Source organism: Psammomys obesus, unplaced genomic scaffold (assembly GCF_907164565.1).
Source record: "Psammomys obesus unplaced genomic scaffold, mPsaObe1.curated_primary_1811, whole genome shotgun sequence".
In the NCBI taxonomy this organism is placed as follows: Eukaryota; Metazoa; Chordata; class Mammalia; order Rodentia; family Muridae; genus Psammomys; species Psammomys obesus.
In genome coordinates this window covers 13,312,883-13,331,335 of record NW_026590062.1, presented here as the reverse complement: position 1 = coordinate 13,331,335, position 18,453 = coordinate 13,312,883, and the positions used below count along the sequence as shown (strand labels likewise).

At 55.2% G+C, this 18,453-nt stretch overlaps 1 protein-coding gene across 1 annotated transcript; it reads right to left on the bottom strand.

The window, feature by feature from the left end:
- Positions 1-268: 268 nt before the first annotated feature.
- Rflna (refilin A) lies at positions 269-9,607 on the bottom strand. The gene is made up of 4 exons (XM_055606256.1): positions 9,354-9,607; positions 6,849-6,858; positions 2,086-2,195; positions 269-1,509 (listed from the first exon to the last, which is right to left on the bottom strand). Exons 1-4 carry the CDS (start codon positions 9,512-9,514, stop codon positions 1,176-1,178), a joined length of 615 nt encoding a protein of 204 aa, XP_055462231.1. The 5' UTR covers positions 9,515-9,607; the 3' UTR covers positions 269-1,175.
- Positions 9,608-18,453: the final 8,846 nt, after the last annotated feature.

Genomic DNA, 18,453 nt, shown 5'->3' with positions numbered 1-18,453 from the left:
GGGACCCCATATTCTCAAACAGGTAAGAGCCCTTAGTGTGGGAAGCCAGTTGTGGCTGTAGTTTGGTGGTAGGGTCCTTGCCTTCCACACACGAGGCTCTTGGGACGAGGGCGAGGCTGCCATACACGGAGACCTTCTGGTTTCTCCCTGTGCCCCAGGTGCAAGGAAGCCAGGCTCCCTCAGAGACTAATGCTAGGTAGGAAGAAAAGTGGGCCCTGGGCCTACGCGGCTTCCCTCCCTCACCCCAGGGGCACCTCAGAAACTGGCTGTGTACGTTTTATTAAGATAATTCACCAATCTCTTAAGCTGTTCTTTAACGGAGGAGGGAGGTGTACCTCAGATAAGCTGTGTAGATAGATAGCAATCTATCAGTCATTTGGGTTCTGTTTGTCCCTTCCCTCTTAGCCACCATGGAGGCAGCAGGCAGGTTTCCAGCTACTGGACAGTTGAGGCCAGAGAGACATCTCCACCTCTAAGTCATTTTAGCCTGGGCATCCAGATTGCAGGCAAGAGGTGAAACTGTGGTGTCCGTGTAGTTCCCAGCCTAAGTGAGAACGGGAGGCAAGAAAAGCAGCTACAGCTTCCCTTGGCGTTCCGAGTCCTGCTCTAGACTCACGTCCAGAGTCCATCATTAGCTCTGAAGCCTCGCTGGATACCTGGCAGAAAGCTTTGAGGATCAAGAGTTCTAAGCTAGTCAGGAATGTGTCTTGGCTGCTCTGGAGAGCTGTGCCCTGCACAGAAGGCGATGTTTCCTAGGTACCCGGCCCCCAGCTTCGACAGCTCAGTCAGTTCAAGGAAAGCTAGCTCAGCCCTCCGCACCTGGGCTTTCCAGCTGGGATGAGCACGGCTGAAAGGCCTGTTTTGGAAATGAGCCTTTCCAAGAGCAAGGTTGGGAGCCAGCTCTGCCTCAAGGGCACACCAGGTCACGCTGGGCCCTGCTCTTTGGGCCATACAGCCTGTATAGGCTAATGAAAGATGCATTCACAGAAGCCCTTAGGCTGGAGCGTGGGCACAGCCAAGCCAGCCTGTGGTGGGGACAGGCTGCCAGAAGCAGCCTCATTCTCCTTTGTCCAGACCACAGGGCTCTGTGTCTCCTGGGGCCCAGGTTCCCGGCCCAGGCCCTGTCCGTCTTTCCTGGCCCTCTCCCACACTCGACTCCTCTGCCACTGGGCTCCTCAGAGTACATCGGGGCCACGGGAAGTGGCCGCAGGGTCCCTGCACTGTTGCAGCTGCAGGCTCGAGGAGAACCAGTGGCGCGGCTGGCCGAGGCTGCAGTGCAGCGTGGTGCGGAAGGAGCTGCGGGCCAGTTTGGGGAAGATGATGGCGGTGCTTCCGAAGCGCAGGGCCCGTGGGCGGGGCTCCAGGGTCAGCTGGCTGCGGTAGCTGCGCCACGTGCAGTTGGGAGCTGCCACTATGGTCTCACTGTAGGCTGTGACCGTGGGCACCGGCGCGTAGATGATCTTGTCTCGGAAGTATCTCTCTGAGGCATAGGTGACCTCAGAGTTGCAGCTGGGGAGGACAGTAACGAAAGGGGTGAGTTGGCCCACCACCCTCGGGGGCTAGCCTTACACAGAACCCCCTTCTTGACCTTAACTGTGAAGGGTTAAAAGTCCAGCTGGGAAACTAAAAAGTGACAAGCAGCCCAGACAGCTGGACCCTAAGTTGGGGGGAAAAGACAAAAAAAGGACACAATTGGGATGTTGGATGCTATTCGGGTGGTGGCTTTGTGGCCTTCGATTGTGGCCTTGGAGGGATATCTGTTGTTGGAACACACTGCACTCTTCGGGGGCTTGGGGGCCAACTATGACAAAGGTCACATAGGAGGGCACAGCAGGTGCCCCTTGTAGTCTGTCCCAAGAAAACCCCACAGCCCCTCCTGGTGGATGCTTTCCGCCATTCAGAAGGACCAGTTAGTGACCTCAGTGCCACTTCCTCCATACCAAGAAGGGGGTGCCGTCCAAGGCAGGAAGCACCCGGGGATAGGAGTTGCTGAGCCCCAATCTGGCTGCCCTGTGCCTGCCCCAGCATGCCCCTTCTCCCACACAGCTCTGCAGGACCCACCCACCTGGCTCTTGACCCGCTCACCGGATTTCATGGGCAGGTTCTGGCTCAACCTCGATGCTCTCCCCAAAGAATACGGGCAGCAGCCGGGTCCTCATCTCCAGAGCTGCAGGATTTGGGAAGAGAGCAGCGGCCTATTTGGAGAAAAGACAGACGGGAAGGGGTCGCTATTTGTAACAGTACTGCGGACAGGGGACCAGATAGGAGGATCCGAGTGCCTGTCTGCTTGACCCCAGGAGGGTGGGGCATGACCATCTTCACAAACCAGCACCCCAGGTGGGATTAACGCATAGTTCCTGGGTCAGGGGGAGGCACCTGGATCCCATCGGACTTCAGGCAGACTCTGGATCAAGTGACATCAGCACCTACCCCTGCCATAAAGCTCCTGGATGAGGTGTTTATAGAAATAATATCAGAGAGCTGGCTGTGGCTCGGGTGTGCCCCCAAGTGCACAGTACCAGGTCCCGTGTGGCCTTGGACGAGGAAGGACATGAACACGGGCTAAAGCTTCAGAAGCAGGCATTCAAATAGGCGGATCCTTCTAAGAGCCAGGCTGCCTCCCTTGCTTTGGGTTGTGTTCTATTCATACAAAGCATTGCCGAGCCTTGCATATGCTCAGTAAACCTGCTACAGCAGGCCCTCAACCTCAGCCCTCTGCCCCTCCTCGGTTTACCTGGAATGAAAAAACAGCTCGTGGGCTAGGGAACTAGGCTCTGACATTAGGATGCTTGCCCAGCATGCCTGAAGCCTTGTATTCCACCTCTGGAAGTCCATAAATAGCTGCTTGCCCACAGTCCCAGCACACAGAAGGCAGAATCCGGAGGATCAGATTTCAAGGGTCCCCTCGGGTGCATAGAGAGTTTGAGGCCATCCTGGGCTATATGAGAACCTGGGTGACAGATGAAGAGGGGAAGGAAAGGGAACCCAACACTCCTGAGGCTGCTGCCTGGGCCTTGGCTGACCTGCAGCCCCGTTCCACCGAGATGTGGCACAGGACTCTGCCAGTCACACGAAGCCCAGTTCAAGTGGACGGAGCCAGATCTCTCTCCAAAGGGCCCCACTGGAAAAACAGTTCAGCCGCCCACGGGCAGGCTGCAGGCACAGAGACACAGGGCAGAGCCCAGGTGTCCCTGGGACAAGGCCTTGGGGGTGGGGCAGCTGGACCCGTCCCCTAGGATTCTGCCTTGGGTTCCTGGGCTGGACACCAAGGCTGCCAGTAACCACCCCCTGGACAAGATTTCTGCGCTCAAAACCATGGCTAAAAGTTGTTTTGAAAATGTCTCACCCTACGGCCTGTGAATCCAGCTGTCCTGCTGAGCCCACAGGAAAAGCCCAACTGCATTAGGTGGAAAACAGTGCCCCCGCTGCACCAGAGCTTAGGGTATGGGCCCATAGTGACTATGAGGGATGAAAAACAATGTCCCCCAGAGGTGGGGGTGCAGTCCCATAATGGCTGGGGGAGGGGGCTATCTCACACGGTAGGCCTGCAGGGTATGCACATTGCCCCACTGGAGTCGTCACACGAGGGCGTCTGCCTCACTGGGCCCCCTGGAGCCAGTCCAGACAGGTGGCCAGCCAGGGTTCAGGGGCCCTGTTCAACTCTAAAGAGATTCTCCAAGGAGCTGAAGGATGGTTTGGCGGTTAAGAACATTCACTGCTTCTGCACAAGACTCATGTTCAGCTTCCAGTGTCCGCACGGTGGCTCACAAACGCCTAACTGGAGTCCCAGGGAACTGATGCCCACTCTGGTCTCGGTGGGCACCAGACAGGAACATGGTGTCCAGAGACCATATGCGTGTGGTGAACTGCGGCCTCCAGCTGCAGTGCACATCTGTGGCCTGAAGTGTACCCACGCCCGGGGCCGAGGGAGGGCCAGTTCCCTGGGGTTTCAGTGTTCCCTCGCGGCTCTGGGCAGGGGTCACCCCTGATGCCACGGGCAGGCCAGGGCAGCTGGCTAACTCCTAGTCTCCTGGGTAGATAGGAGTGGGTAGAAACGAGAGCTAGCCTCAGCAGGCCAAAGGGCTGAGGTTCTGAGCATAAGGGGCCACTGACTGGCCAGCCCAGTGATGGTAAACAGGTGTGGTGACGTGGAGCTTGGCACCCTGGGAAAACCCAAAGCCACGGGGAGTGATAACACACTGTGGCAGAGAGTAAGGAGCCTTACAGAGCCTTACAGAACACCCACCCGGCAGTGTTCTGGCCTAGCTGAACAAGAAGACCCAGAGAGGGAACAGCCAAGGAACCAAAATAGCACCGTAGTCCATGGGACTCATTAGAGCAGTAAGCCCATCAGTGCAGGAGAGGGTCACTGGCTGCTGGAGGGGCCGAACAATCCAGGCCCCTCCAGCGTGCCACTCCCCACCACACACGGTGCCACATGGAGACTCTGCAAGACACCCTGGACAGCTTCCGGTGTGTTTTCAATGAGGTCTTCCTCTATAGACCAGGCTGGAATTGCTAGCAATCCTGTCTCACCCTCCTAGAGGCTGGAATTACATTAAATGACACGTCATTCTGCAGACCAGGCTGGCTTGGAGCTCCCAGCAATCCTCCTGTCTCACCCTCCCAAGGACTGGAATTAAACTCCGATTGTCTCTAGCTGTGTGTCAAATATGTTTGCGACCAAGAACTCCTGTGGTGGACTTGGGCTCAGTCTGACCCTGACCCAGGAGGGAATGATGTGAGGAGGGGCCATAGAAGCCAAAGGCCCTGTCCTCCCTCCCTGCAGGGTCCTGGGATGCCCCCCAACCCCCTCTTCTTATTTCACTCTCTCTAGTACGTCACACCAGGCAGCTGGGTGAGACCAGAATGCTTAGAAGTCCAGGAGGGGCCCTGAGGCCTCAAGGGCCCAACACAGATTGCAGATAACCTGATTCGCAACCTGGGAAATAGCCACAGAGCAGTGTAATTGGAAGGAGCGGCTCCGAGATGGGTGTCCCCACCACAAGACAGAAGGACTGTTGATACTGTCCCCACAAAGACAGTTGACGGCCAAGCCCACTGTGGGTGAGCCCTCCAGTAGACAGGGGGCCTCTACAGGTGTGTCGTCTCCCTGGGTTAGGGCGGCACTAGCTGGATGACTAGTGTCCTTAGAAACAGAGATACAAGAACAGTTGGGTGAAGATGGAGACGTTGCTACTGCATCTCAAGTCATCGCACCACAGGTTATCCCAAAGCCACCCCAGCCAAGGGTTCCCACCAAAGGTCACACCTTGCCACGGGAAGCCACAGATCGTCGCTGGACCTAGGGATTGCCACCAGAAGCCAGGGATGGACTTTAGCAATCATGGAGGGAGTCCCGCTCAGGCCTTGATTCTGGTAGTGTGGCTTCCAGACCCATGAGCCAGTGCCCTCTGTCCTAAGCGCCTGTATATGGCACTCCAGACCATCCCAACCATCCCCTCTGGCGCCCTCCCCAGAAGGTGGCTGCGCGGGTTCCCTGTCAGGGTGTGACCTGCCTGCTCTTCCCACTGAAGCTCCAGGTGACCCTCGTCCCAGCAGGTGTCCCAACCGTGGGGGCAGGGCTGTGGAAGGCAGCTGGCAAACCACTAGAACTCAAGGCACCATTGGGATTTAAGCAGACCCAGCCGGAAGGAGGCCCTGGCAGATCTGCCTGCCTCCCCGCTCCCTTTGCAAACAGCCTTCACCCACCCCGCATGCTGGCTCCCTTCCACAAGTGCCCACACAGACACCCACCTGGGCCATAAGTCTCCTGAGCTCTTTCCCCTGCCTCAATCCGCCGTCCATTCCACCCATCTACCTGCTCATTTTTCCTTCAGGCTGTGCATGTCCGCCTACCCTCCTGACTCCAGGCACCAGCCCTCCCTCCCCTTCTCTCTCAAACCAGCCTTCATAGAAATAGGAAAGCAGTGACCTTAAGAGTGACTGTGGCACCCGCCATGCCCTTCCCATTCTGCTTGGACCAGGGCCCAGATCTGCACACACACACACACACCCCCCCCCGGGGGAAAGCCAGCCTCTCCTGATAGTCCAGAGTGGCCTCGGAGGCACGGATGAGCTAGACTTTCTTACCAATCAACCCGGAGAACCTGGGGAGGCAGAGTCTATCCCAGGCAGCAGTACCTTACTTCCTGTCACCTCCTGTCACCATTCAACAGCGAGCCGGACCTCCAAGCACACGGGGCTGTGGTCTAAGCAAACACCCAGAGGGGACCCCAGGTCAGATCCTAAAAGCTACCTGCAGTCCCCTGGGGGCAATAAAACTAGATGGAGAAGGGAGAGGTGGAGGCGGGGGCAGCAGTTGCCCAAACTGCTTGTCAAGTGCTGGGAGCCTGGTTTCTGACAGACCTGTTCTCAGCCAGCAGGACCTGGCTCCCCGCCATGCCAGCTCTGTGATAGAAGTGCGGAGTGGGGGGAGGGCAGGGGGCACCTGATGTTTAACATCTGGTGGAGAAGTCTGGCTGGGGAGCCCAGGGTGGCAGGGCCAGGGTCAGTCTGCTTCCATTTCCTGGACGGCTGAGCATTCTTGGGGTGAAAGAAGCAGGCAAGCAGCCCCCATTCTTGCTCTACTGGGACCACAAGGGAGAGTAGCTCACGGGCATGCGTACACATGTACACACACGTACACACACGTACGTACGTACGTACACACACACACACACACACACACGGCACTTTGCATCCCTCACATGCACTTTTCAGTTACACCCCTGATTGAGCTTTCTAACTTGGGGGTCCTGGGAGCTATGAGTAGTTTAAAAACCAAAAAAGCATAGTTTCCAGACACACGCGGTATATGCTTTTATAAGCGGATATTAGCCGTACACTGCAGGATAACTGCACTACAAGCCACAGACCTAAAGAAGATAAGTAACAATGAGGACCCCAGGGAGGATGCTTAATTCTCACTCAGAAGGGCAATGCAATAGCCTCCTGACATGGCTGAAGAGAGGGAACAGGATGGGAGCCTACCATAGATGTCCTCTGCAAGACTCCACTCAGTAGGGGAGTGAAGCAGATGCTGAGACTCACAGCCAAACTTTGGGCAGAGAGCAGGGAGTCTTATGGAAGAGCGGGGGAGGGGGGATAAAAGGACCCAGAGAGGACAGGAGCTCCATAAGAAGACCATCAGGGCCAAAATTCTGGGCCCAGGAGGCCTGCGAAGACTGATGCACCAACCAAGGACCATGCATGCAGAGGACCCGGGCCCCTGCTCAGATGTAGCCAATAGGCAGCTCAGTCTCCATGTCTGTCACCCAGGAAGGGGACCAGGACTACCACTGACGGGAACTCGTCGATCGCTTGGCTTCCCCGGGTGAGGAAAAGATTGCAGGCATCCTGAGGAGACTTGATAGTCTGGGATCAGTTGGTAACGGTGGAGGGCTCCCCCATTCATTCTGAGGACTAGGGGACAGGGATGGGTGAGGGTGGGACCAGGTGGAGATGAGGGAGGCCGTGACGATCAGGATGTAAAGTGAATACATTAATACTCAAAAAGCATAGTTTTCAGCAGGGTCTGGCCCAGAGGGTTTTCTGAGGCCTGGTTCCCGGTGTACACTAGCCATATCCCTACTCGGCTGCTGGTCATGCCTAGCACTTGATCCCGCAGGAGGAGGAGACTGTAGCTCCACTGAAACGACAGTAGTGCAATGACACTGACACCGGGAGGGCACAGGGGACGCGTGACCGCCTTCCTGTAGCTTCTTCCAGATGAAACCATTGGTCCAAGGTGAGGGACGGCCTTCTTTGGTCCCACACCACAGACCGATCAATCAGTTGGCAATTGTCAGCCTGCTTACACCTGGGCCTAGGAGCTACCCAAGCAGGGAAGCAAGGCACTGGCGGACCAGAGAGTAGGGAAGGAACGGGGAACTCAAAGAGGTGGAGATCTTGGTGGGTGGGGCCGCAGTTGGGACCCCAAACCTGAGGAGAGGTTGCCATGGCCACCGCCTGCCTCCTCTCTTGATTAAGAGCAGCACCTTGGACCGACCCTACAGCTACCCATTTTATTTTTCTGTTTAAAACTTTAAAAGGCCGTTAACTCGCACTTCACACTTAAAAATAAATAAATAAATAAATAAATAAATAAATAAATAAATAAAGTAGGGCAGGTTTAAATGCCGGCTGGAGCCAGGTTTCCTGGTCCTGTTATGCTGGGCTTCCCTGCCCAAAGTCACAGACCAGGCGGTCTTGCTCCATAGCTGGCATCTATGCAGCCTAGAAAGGAAACACCACCAGCAGAGCCAGGCTAGCGAGCCCGGCATGCGGCTCTCCCAGCCACCTCTGGCTGGCTCCAGAGGCGGACAGAATGCCTTGCAGAAAGAGGCTTCTGGGTCACAGGGAACTAGAGGGAGATCTTCCTAGTACCTTCTTTCTGTCCCCCAGAATAATCCCTGGAATCCTCCCACCCCCACTCCGCCACACTGCCGGGCCCCAGGTCATCCTTTGCTGTGGAAGCTCAGACCTGTCCAGGCCACAAGTTTTTGGTTTTGGGTTTTTTGTTTGGTTGGGTTTTTTTTGTTATTTTTTTTCCCTGAGAACAGCACTGCTCACTTACATTAACTCCTGAAGTCCTTGACCATCCCGGCTACCCTCCCAAAAGAGAGACAGAAGTTCAATTCAAGACAGGCTTCCAACTCCCCTGCCTGCCTGAGTCACACTTGGGGACATTTAAGTAAAATTGTGGACACCTACACTGTGCCCTGGTCGGTGCCTGGAGGGGGAAGCAGGCTGGACACTGCTTGAAGAGCCTTAAACGCCAGCGCCCTGCACACCTTGGCGGGAGAGGCCCTAACACCCAGTGGAGGCCTTCAGGCCACGGGGCGGAGGACATGGCGCAGGGCTCATGTGTAACCCCCTCTCTGTCCACCCAGTCCTTTCTTCAAGTTGTTGCTTGTGCCCCAATGCCCGAGAGCCCCAGGCACAGCGCATCCGGCTGGAGTCCCAGCTCCAGGGACAGTTCCACTTCTACATGCACAAGACGAAGCCCGTGGAGCAGCCCCGAGCTGCGTTTTCAAAAAATGTCTCTGTGTGGAAGCCCAGGGAGATCAAGAGGGCAGGAGGCAGCGGCAGCAGGGACGGGACCCACGGACGGACAGCCCCAACGGGCCCCCATGGTAGACAGTAGACTTTGAGGGCACCAGGACACTACTCCAGCCCGCCAGCACCACCCCAAAACTCCCAGCCTGCGGGTCCTGAGGAGCCCGGTGCACGTCCATACCTTCCTCAGGAGGGAAGAGACCACGCTGGCTTCTGCATGGCCTCCCACTGCGACCCCCCCCCCCCCCCCCCTCCCCCCCCCCCCCCCGGGCCCCCCGTGGGGTCCTGGAGGCGCGGTGGTGGCGCGGGCGTCCAGGGTGCCCGGCGACAGGACGTAAAAGGGCGGGCTGGGGCTGGGACTGGGTGGTAGTCCCGAGTCGGGACTGTCCAGCAAGCCGTCGCGGCTCTGTTCCCGCGTGTCCCCCATGGCCTGCAGATGCAGGTGACCCACCATGACTGGCGGGCGCGGGGCGCGGGCCCCAGCGACTCGGGTTCCCGCCACCCCCCGGGCCGGAGGGGAGAGGCCCCGGCCTGCGGCTCCAGCTGAGCCCCGCTCCCGCGGCAGAAAGCCTGCGGCCGCCAGCTGAGCCTCCTTTCCCAGGCACCGCCCCCTCCCCGCCCTCCGCCCGAGCCTCCCGCCCCGGCCACCCACCCCGTCAGGGTAGGGTGAGGATTGCAAGGTCCCCAGCTTGCAAAAGAGCCCTCCCCGACCCCCGTGGTGTTGAACGCTGACTTGGGCCCACAGCCGCCTCAGCAAGGGCTCTGAGCCATCAGCGGGGCCACCTGCCGGGGGTGGGGGCGGGAGGCACTTCCCTTGGGACAACGAATGTTTAAGAACTCGGGGTCAAGATCTGCCCCGGGGCCGGTGGTCCCCTCCTTTTGCTCCTGTGAGCGTCTTGACAGGAAAGCCTGGGGCCACTTGGTCCCAGGTAATGAAGGGCACCTGGTGGGTAGAGGCATTTCCCTCCCGCCAGGCACTTTGCCCCACGATCTGCCTGGCCTCTCATCTCCATTTTCCTGGAGCCACAGAGATGGTTAAAAAGTTGCCGGCAAACGGGGTGGAGGATGCAGCCGTTCTTCCAGAAGCTCCCAACACCTGCTGGCTTCAGGTTTCTCTAAAACCTGCTTCTCAACGGTCCTAAGGCTGCGACCCTCTCACTGGTTCCTCACGTTGTGGTGACTCCCCAACCATAAAATTACTTTCGTCACAACATCACACCTTCCTAACTGTAACTTTGCTACTCTGAGCTGGAATGTAAATACCTCTGTTTTCTGATAGTCTTAGGTGACCCCCCGAGAAAGGGTCCTTCGGCCCTGTCAGGGGTTTGAGCCCCACAGGCTGAGAACCCCTCTCTAAAAGGTCTCACTCGGGGACAGGGCTCAGCCTACTCTGCCCTGCTCTACCACAGGCGCAGAACACACGGTTCCCATTCTGCCTGCTTTCCTGGCAGGGACTGCGAGCACCCTGCCACTGCCTGCTTCCAGCCTTGCATCTGGACACAGGCGCCCAGACACCCGAGGATTACTTACAAGGATGTCAGGGTGGCACATAGTGTAGGGGACAGATGACCTCTGCTAGTCCAGCTACCCCATGTTCCCTGGGCAGGAGGGAGGGACCCCAGCTTCAGAGTGGCTCAAGGGGCACCCTCCTCTGTCAGCTGGCCAAGTCCTCTGGCCCCAGGTGGGCTTAGACCTGGACACAGGTGCAGCCAGCTGGCCTGCCCTCAGAACCACCCAGGCAAACCAGGCCAGGGCTCAACAAAGCTACCACCAGCGGGAATAATCAGAGGCAGCTGTGCCAGTCAATCAGGGAGGGCCTCTCAGAGGCAGTGGTGCCTGAACAGAATTACAGGTAGAGGGAACAGCAGGGCGCAAGGCCCTGTGGCAGAGAGAACAAAGTGCCTCCCCTCCCCCCGCCACCAGAGGCTGTCACAGCGGAGTGGCAGGCTGTACCCTGTTACTAGAAAAGCATACAGCCTATATCTATGTCGCCTCGGAATGAACTCATTTGCCTGCCTGAATGGAACCCACAAGAAACGTCACTCGGGGGCCCTTTAACCAGAAATGGCTACGCCTTTCACAGGGCAAAGTCGGTGGCAGTCCTCTCTGGAATGTGAAAGACTGTCTGGCCTTCCGCAGTGCTGGGTGCTGGGGCCCACAGGACACCACCTGCTCTCTCCAAAAACTCCTGACTTCTTAAACTTCCAACAGCCCCAGACGGCCTTCTGGAAGCTCTGAAGATGAGCTGAGGACAAGTTAAGGACCAGGACTTTGGAAGTGTAGTTTGAGCAGGGTGGCAGTGGCACACGGCTTAAATCCCAGTGCTTGAGAAGCAGAGGCAGGTGAATCTCCGAGTTCAAGGCCAGCCCGCTCTATAGAGCGAGTTCCAGGACAGCTGGGGCTACACTGAGAAATCCTGTCTCGATAAATAAATAGATAGATAACTAAATAAATAAATACAGAATGCCCTGGCTTTGCTTCATCAGGCTAGAGAGGTGTCTGAGCCCTTAAGACTCTTGCAAGAGAACCAGAGCTCAAATCCCACCAACCACATTTGGCTGCTCACAATCACTTGTAATTCCAGTTGCAGGCGGACAGCCTCCTCCGGCCTCTCTGGGTACCTGCCCTCAACGCGAATATACCTATACACAGGTCCACACAAGTACCCATAACTAAAACATAAAATCTTTAAAAAAACATCGAACCTTTGAAGCCTTGACTTTTAAACATGACAGTAAAATTTGTCTTGACTTCTCTGATGCAGGCCTGGGCCCTCACCTCCTACAATCTAGGCCTCTGTTCCATTTACTCTGAATAGAGACACTCGTACATCCGCGGCCCCTTTAGGTCAATGTCTGACTTCTGGAAATTTCCCTACACCAGCACACGGCTGGCTTCTCCCGGAAGGAACCAAACCGTGCTGGGTAACATAGAAGACACACAGACATCAACGGGCAGGAAAGATCCAGCCTCGCTGCAAATGTCAAATACCAAGCGAACACCCACGCAGGTGACCGTGGCCATGACTTCTGACCTACGGAGACCCACAGCCACAGGCCTAGGCCTGCGGTCGCTGAAAGCCAGTACTGTCATGCCTGACTCCTCCCGAGGCCAGATGGCCTGGAGACAGATGTCAGACGTGAAAAAAGGGCATGAGGCTTCCATGGACTCTGTGAGCTGGGCTGGCTGCAGGCAGCTGCCCAGGATCTTAGAGGGAGGGGCTGGAAATGAGGATGTCAAGATCTGAGCACCCCATCTAACTGGTGCTGCAGAAAGGGGGTGAAGCAGGCCAGCAACGGCCCATCATGCCACAAGCGGAACACCAGGCCTCGGGTTCTAAAGGAGGAGCTGTGAGTGACATAACATTGAAGGAAGCAGGGGGAGTTGAGGCAAGAATATGACAGGGGACACAAATACCTCACAGAAAGGGTAAGTGGGGTGGCCTTGATATGCACAGGTCTCAGGCTGGGGAGGAAGGGAGCCCTCTATGCCACACACACCTCTGAGAGGGGCAGGTGCCTAGCGTTTTCCTCTGGATGCTTTGCAGGGGAAGGTAACAGGAAAAGCCAAGGGGTAAGGAATGAACAATGGCCTTTTCCTGCAGTGCCACTAGCCACAGAGTCCAAGCCCCAATGAACTAACCCTAGAGCAGGGCTGGGCCCACACAGACTACTCAAAAATGCACAGACATCGATCGTATTTGAGGCCTGGAAACTAGCCTGACACACTCAAATATTTCTCCTCCGTTGTTAAATAAAATGGAGTCATGGAGGTTTAGAGAAGTCACACGACTCGGGTCACACAGCTAACGGAAGCCAGCCTGAAGGCTGTTTTGACAAGTATGGGAAGAGACTGTCACTGGCTCTCACTGGAGAGTCATGAAATGGGTAAAGCAGAAAGACTGACATCCTGTGACCTTCAGAGAGAGCTCCAGAGCTGACAGGCTTGGGACGAGGGCAGCGCCAATGAGGCCAAGCTGCAGGGAGAGCCAAGAGCAGGGGCATGTGAGGGCAAACAGGTCACCCTGCCTTTTTGGGTGGCTCCAGAGGACAGGGCTTGGCCTGCTGCTCCCAATGAGCCGAGCACACAGCCATCCACACATCCGTGTCCTGTTCTGACTCTACATTCTGGGAGCGTCCTGGTCCCTCCCGCCTGGATGCTCTTTCACACAGGTTCCTGCTCAGCATTGCCCAGCAACTGCCCCCAGGCTGAAAAGATTGGCCCAACACGGAAAGCTGAGTCTCCACCGGAGACACTGAACACCAGGGGACAGTGGCTGGTCCTCACTGCACTCAGCATGAACAAGGGGTCACGTGCAGAAGAATGTCAATTCAGAACATGGCTGTTTTGACCAGAGATCACCTTTTAGGATCCAGCTGGAATACAAGCACACTTTAATCCAGGAGACACAGGCAAACAGATCTGAGTTTCAGGTAAGAAAAAGCTTAGGTCCAGGTGAAGCGATACATGCCCCTTAATCCCAAACAATGAAGGTAAAGATAGTTTGTAGAAGGAAGTGCCCATGTTTGAAAGTGATGTTTAATTGAGTGGCAGAAACAGTGATGAATCAGAGAAAGATCTGACAGAATAGGATAAGCCCAGCTGTCACGAGGAGAGAGAGGAAAGGGAAACTACGTAAAAAGCAGTTTTACCAGGACAGTAATAGAGTCAGGTTGCAGAGAGAGAGAGAGAACTCAGGTGAAGACAGAACAAGCCAGAGAATGAAGAGGAGCTAAAAGATTAGAGCAGATTGCTGAGTTAGTTTGAGGCCAAGCAGAGAAATTCAGAGGCTGAGAGAAAAGCCAGATTGAGTAAGTCAGCTGGGAGAGGAGTTTGAGCCAGAACAGCTGAGTTGAACCAGCCAGCCCAGAGCTCAGTAAAAACAAGTAAGGGTGATCTTATTCAGCTGTAAACCTTAGAGGCTGAGAACATTCTAGGCCTGGGTTAGATTTCACAGAGTCTAGAAGCTTCCAGGACCAGACCTAGGCTAGTAGACAGAGGCAGTAAGTCTCCAAGACAATAACTGAACTCAGAGAATAAAAGTTCCTTTTGCAGTCATACCTGGAGCAGACTGTGGGCTATTGCTGGGGCATCCCTGAACACAAGGAGTCACCCACAGAGAAGTGACATCATTCCCAGGGAGGGCAGGTACCCACGGCTCAAGGTTTAGGAGTTACATGTGTTTCCTCTGTCACATTCCAGAAAGCAAATAGAAGAGGAAAGTTTATTTGACTCACACTTTCTCATTGTAGTCTGTTACTGAAGGAAATCGGGACAGGAACTCAAACAGGGCAGGAACTGATGCAGACACCATGGAAGAACACTGGTAACTGCCTGTTCATCGGGACTTGCTCAGCCTGCTTCCTTCCTTTCTTTCTTTCTTTCTTTCTTTCTTTCTTTCTTTCTTTCTTTCTTTCTTTCTTTCTTCTTTCTTTCTTTTTCCTTCCCTTCTCCTTCCTTCCTTCCTTCCTTCCTTCCTTCCTTCCTTCCTTCCTTCCTTCCTTCCTTCCTTCCTTTCACTTCAGCTTACAGTTTACAGTCTGTCAACAAGGGAAACAGCTCAGGAACTCAAGGCAGGAACCCTGAGGCAGAAACTGAAGCAGAGGCCACTGAGGAGTGCTGCTCACTGGCTTCTTTTCCCTAGCTTACTCAGCCTGCTTTCTTATACATGCCAGAACCACCAGCCTAGGGATGGCACCACCCACAGTGGGCTAGGCCCTCCCACGTCAATCACAGATCAAGAAAATGCCCTACAGACTTGCCCGAAAGCCAATCTGATGGAGTCAATTCCTCACTGAGGGTCCCTTTCCCCAGGTGACTCTAGTTTGTCAAGATGACAAAAAAAAAAGCCTAACCAACACACACATACACTCACTCATACACACTTACACACTTACATACACCTGTATACACATGCACAGGTGTATACACACACACACACACACACACACACACACACACATGCACACGCACATACGCAGGCACACATGGCCACACAGATACATGCATATTCTCCAGCCACAGACACAAGGGGAAGGTGACAGATCGGCACATGCCTCTGGCCTCCCCACGAACGCTGCTGCATCCTTGGTCAGCTCAGTATTTGAAGTGGCTGCCAGGAAGGCATGAGCGGAAAGAAAAGAGGGCAGAGGAAGGACCAGCGGTGGCCAATTATCTGAGTAGCAGATGCTGTCTTGTCTATCCTGGGGATGCTGATCAGGAAACCACACTGAGGCCCAGCATCCCGCCACTGTGGGATGCCCCACAGTGGGATGCCTTCCAGACTAGGTGTCTCAGCAGGCCCTTGACCTGTGCCAAAGGCTGTCCCTCCTGCCTTGGGGATTGGGGTCTCTCTGGTGTCTGCCTGGGAGACTCTCCCACAGTGCCTGGCTTAGGGTTCAGCCCAAGCCACAGACATCCCTTTCTGGCCAGCGGCACCTTCTCTGTCTAGCTCAGTACTGACCTGTGGGCTCTCTGTCAGAGTCTGTTCAGCTCTCATTCCCAGTCCAATGGGAAGAGGCAAGGAGAGTGTGGTGATGAGACAGGGGACACGGGGCAGGGCTTTGTGCAAAATAACAGGACAGCTGCATGGGCCTGGCAGAGCCTGGAGCTACCCTGGGTCTCACTTCTCACTCTGGGAGGCCCCTCTTGCCTGTAGAGCTGCTGCTTCACACCTCTGGCTTCAAGGAGCTGCTGGTGAAAAGGTCCTTTCTCCTGCGTCCCCCCCAGTTCCCATAAACAGAAACCTATTTATGTTCTGAGTGCAATTAAGCAAACCTGGCGGGAGCAGTCAGTGATTAAAATACAGAACGCCCTGCAGGCCAGATGTGGCCACCAGCCAGGCCAGAGTTCCTTAAGTAGCCAGAGGCCCTGTTTTTTGTTTTGGAAAGTTGAAAGAATCATGTAATAAAAGCCCAAACCTGAAGCCCTTGCTCGCCTCAGCCCTGGGGTGAGAGTGCGAATACCCACATGCACACACCTCACCTCCAGGGTACACAGGAAGCATCTCACTGTCCAGTCTGGAGAGCCATTTAACAGCCAGCACATGCTTCCCGGGCCCTCTGCCCTGCCTGGGCAGGCCCTTCCAGAAACAAAGAGGGTTTGTCCAGCTCCAGAGTCCTGAACGAAGGATGTCCATGTAAGGGGTAAGGTTGCATAATTTCTATTCCTCTAGGTTCATCCCAGCTTTCCCAGAGATGGCCTTCAAAGCAGTTTTTCTTTTTTTTTTTTTTTTTTTACCCAAAGCCCAAGGGACACAGAATTGTCCCCCTTGGTGACAGTGCACCGTGGGCCTCGTGGGTCTCTACGGTTTGGCCCAGTCTTAGCAGCCCTCTGTTCCTCCCTGCGTGGCAATTGCACTCATCTCTCGAGCAGCTTTGAAAGGCAGAGACCGTATCATGGCTTGGCATCCGAGGGCATGCTGACTCTCTGTGCCACAGCGAAGTCTTAGGTGAAAAGACAGCAAAACTGTAAAAGCCCAGGAGCCAGACATGGTGGCGCACGCTGTCATCCCAGTGCTAGGAAGTGGTGGCGACAGGAGGATTAGAAGTTCAAGGTCATCCTCGGCTACACAGGGAGCCTGGACCACGTGACCTTGGGGGAGACTGGGGCCGCAGCACTGTTTGCCAAGACACCAAGAAGAGTCCTCTGGGCCACTGTCCCCTCAAGTGGCTGTGTGTGTGTGTGTGTGTGTGTGTGTGTGTGTGTGTGTGTGCCAGACAGTGTAGCAAATAGTGGCAGTTGCCCTCCAAGGAAGACACAAGTCCAGGCCATGCAGTTTTGCAGCTGAAAGTGCAGACAGAGGGCTGAGTGTAGGAAGCTGCCTGGCGCCATGCCTAAGCAACAGGAAAGGCAGAGGTGGGATGCCAGGCACGGCTGTGGGGCTGGGCAGGGCAGCCGGGGCTCTCAGGAGCTGAGAGCAGAGGGCCTCCCTCCTCAGGCCCTTGTCTGGTGTCTGACTTTGCTTCCACCAGCAGGTACAGGTTAGGTACCGCTGTACGCCAGGATAGAGCTGCTCTCTAGTCCTGGGGCCAGGTAGACTGGAAAAGATGATTTTAAGAAGATAATTTCATAGTTACCAACACTACAAACAACAGGGAATGGGGTGGGAGGAATGACCAAGATGAAGCAGCCACCTGGGGGTGGGACAGAAAAGGGAGCTCCTTCAAAAGAGGTAGAATCAGGAGCCAAATGGGGGAGAAGGGGTCACAGGAAGGGCAATCATTTCTAAGGGAAAGCACAGCAGATACAAACACCCCAAGGCCCACACTGCTAATATTCTTTTTTCTTTTGCTCGATTTTGTTTTTTGAGACAAGGTCGCTCTATGTAGCCTTGGCTGTCCTCAAACTCCCTATATAGACCAGGCTGGCCTTGAGTTACCTCGTTACCCCTGCCTTTGCCTCTTGAGTGCTGGGATTCATAGAAAGCAGGGAAGACAGCTGTGGTTAAAAAAAAAACAAAAAAACAGGGCAGTGGGAAGTAGGGGCTGAGGGCGGCTGGACAGGACCACGAGCATCTGAGGTCCAGTGGCTCTGCCTGTCCTCATGTGCAAGCCCAGGCCTGGCACCCTGCTCCCTCTATGTGCCTTTGGTTCTTGTTTCTGAGTGGATCAGAACATTGCAAGGGCACGAAGTGGCTTCTATACAGTGCTTCCTGGGTGGACAGAGTGGGCTCGCTCAGATTGCTCACAAGGGTGGAGAGGTAAGTGGGTAAGTGAAGTGAGTGAATGAATAAGTGGGTGAGTGGATGGATGGATGGGTAGACTGAATGGATGGATGGATGGATGGATGGATGGATGGATGGATGGATGGATGGATGGGAAGATGGATAGATGGATGGATGGATAGATAGATAGATAGATAGATAGATAGATAGATAGATAGATAGATGGATAAATTGAGCAGATAGATACATGGATGGATGGATGGATGGATGGATGGATGGATGGATGGATGGATGGATGATGAATGGATGGACAGATAAGTGGGTGGATGGATAGATAAATGAGTAGATGTAAAGAGGTAGATGGGTAGATGGGTGGATGGATGGGTTGATAAACGGGTGAGTGGACAGGTAGATGGAGGACACGTGGACCGATGGAGTCTCCAATTCATCAGGCGGTTGCTCTTTTGCTGCAGCTGGATAACCGTCATTAGTGCACACAACCCCTGGGTATGCTAGGGAAGGACACTCACTTGGTGAGCTGAAGGAGCATTTCTGACTTCAGCTGCTCTACAGCAAGGAAGAATAGGTTGGGGACTGACTTCGGGGGCCTGGGAGAGGTGGGTGACAATGGGGAGAGCAGGTGCCTGGTGGAGAATGTCTGGGTCACCCCACAGCTCAGGGTGACAGCCTGTCCCCAACAGCAATGGCTTAGCGGGGGCCCTTGGGAC

Excerpts from the sequence above, each read along its gene's own strand:
- Rflna (XM_055606256.1), bottom strand. The coding sequence starts at position 9,514 with ATGGTGGGTCACCTGCATCTGCAGGCCATGGGGGACACGCGGGAACAG. Across the intron at positions 1,510-2,085 it reads GAACCTGCCCATGAAATCCG|CTGCAACTCTGAGGTCACCT; the intron begins GTGAGCGGGTCA and ends TGTCCTCCCCAG.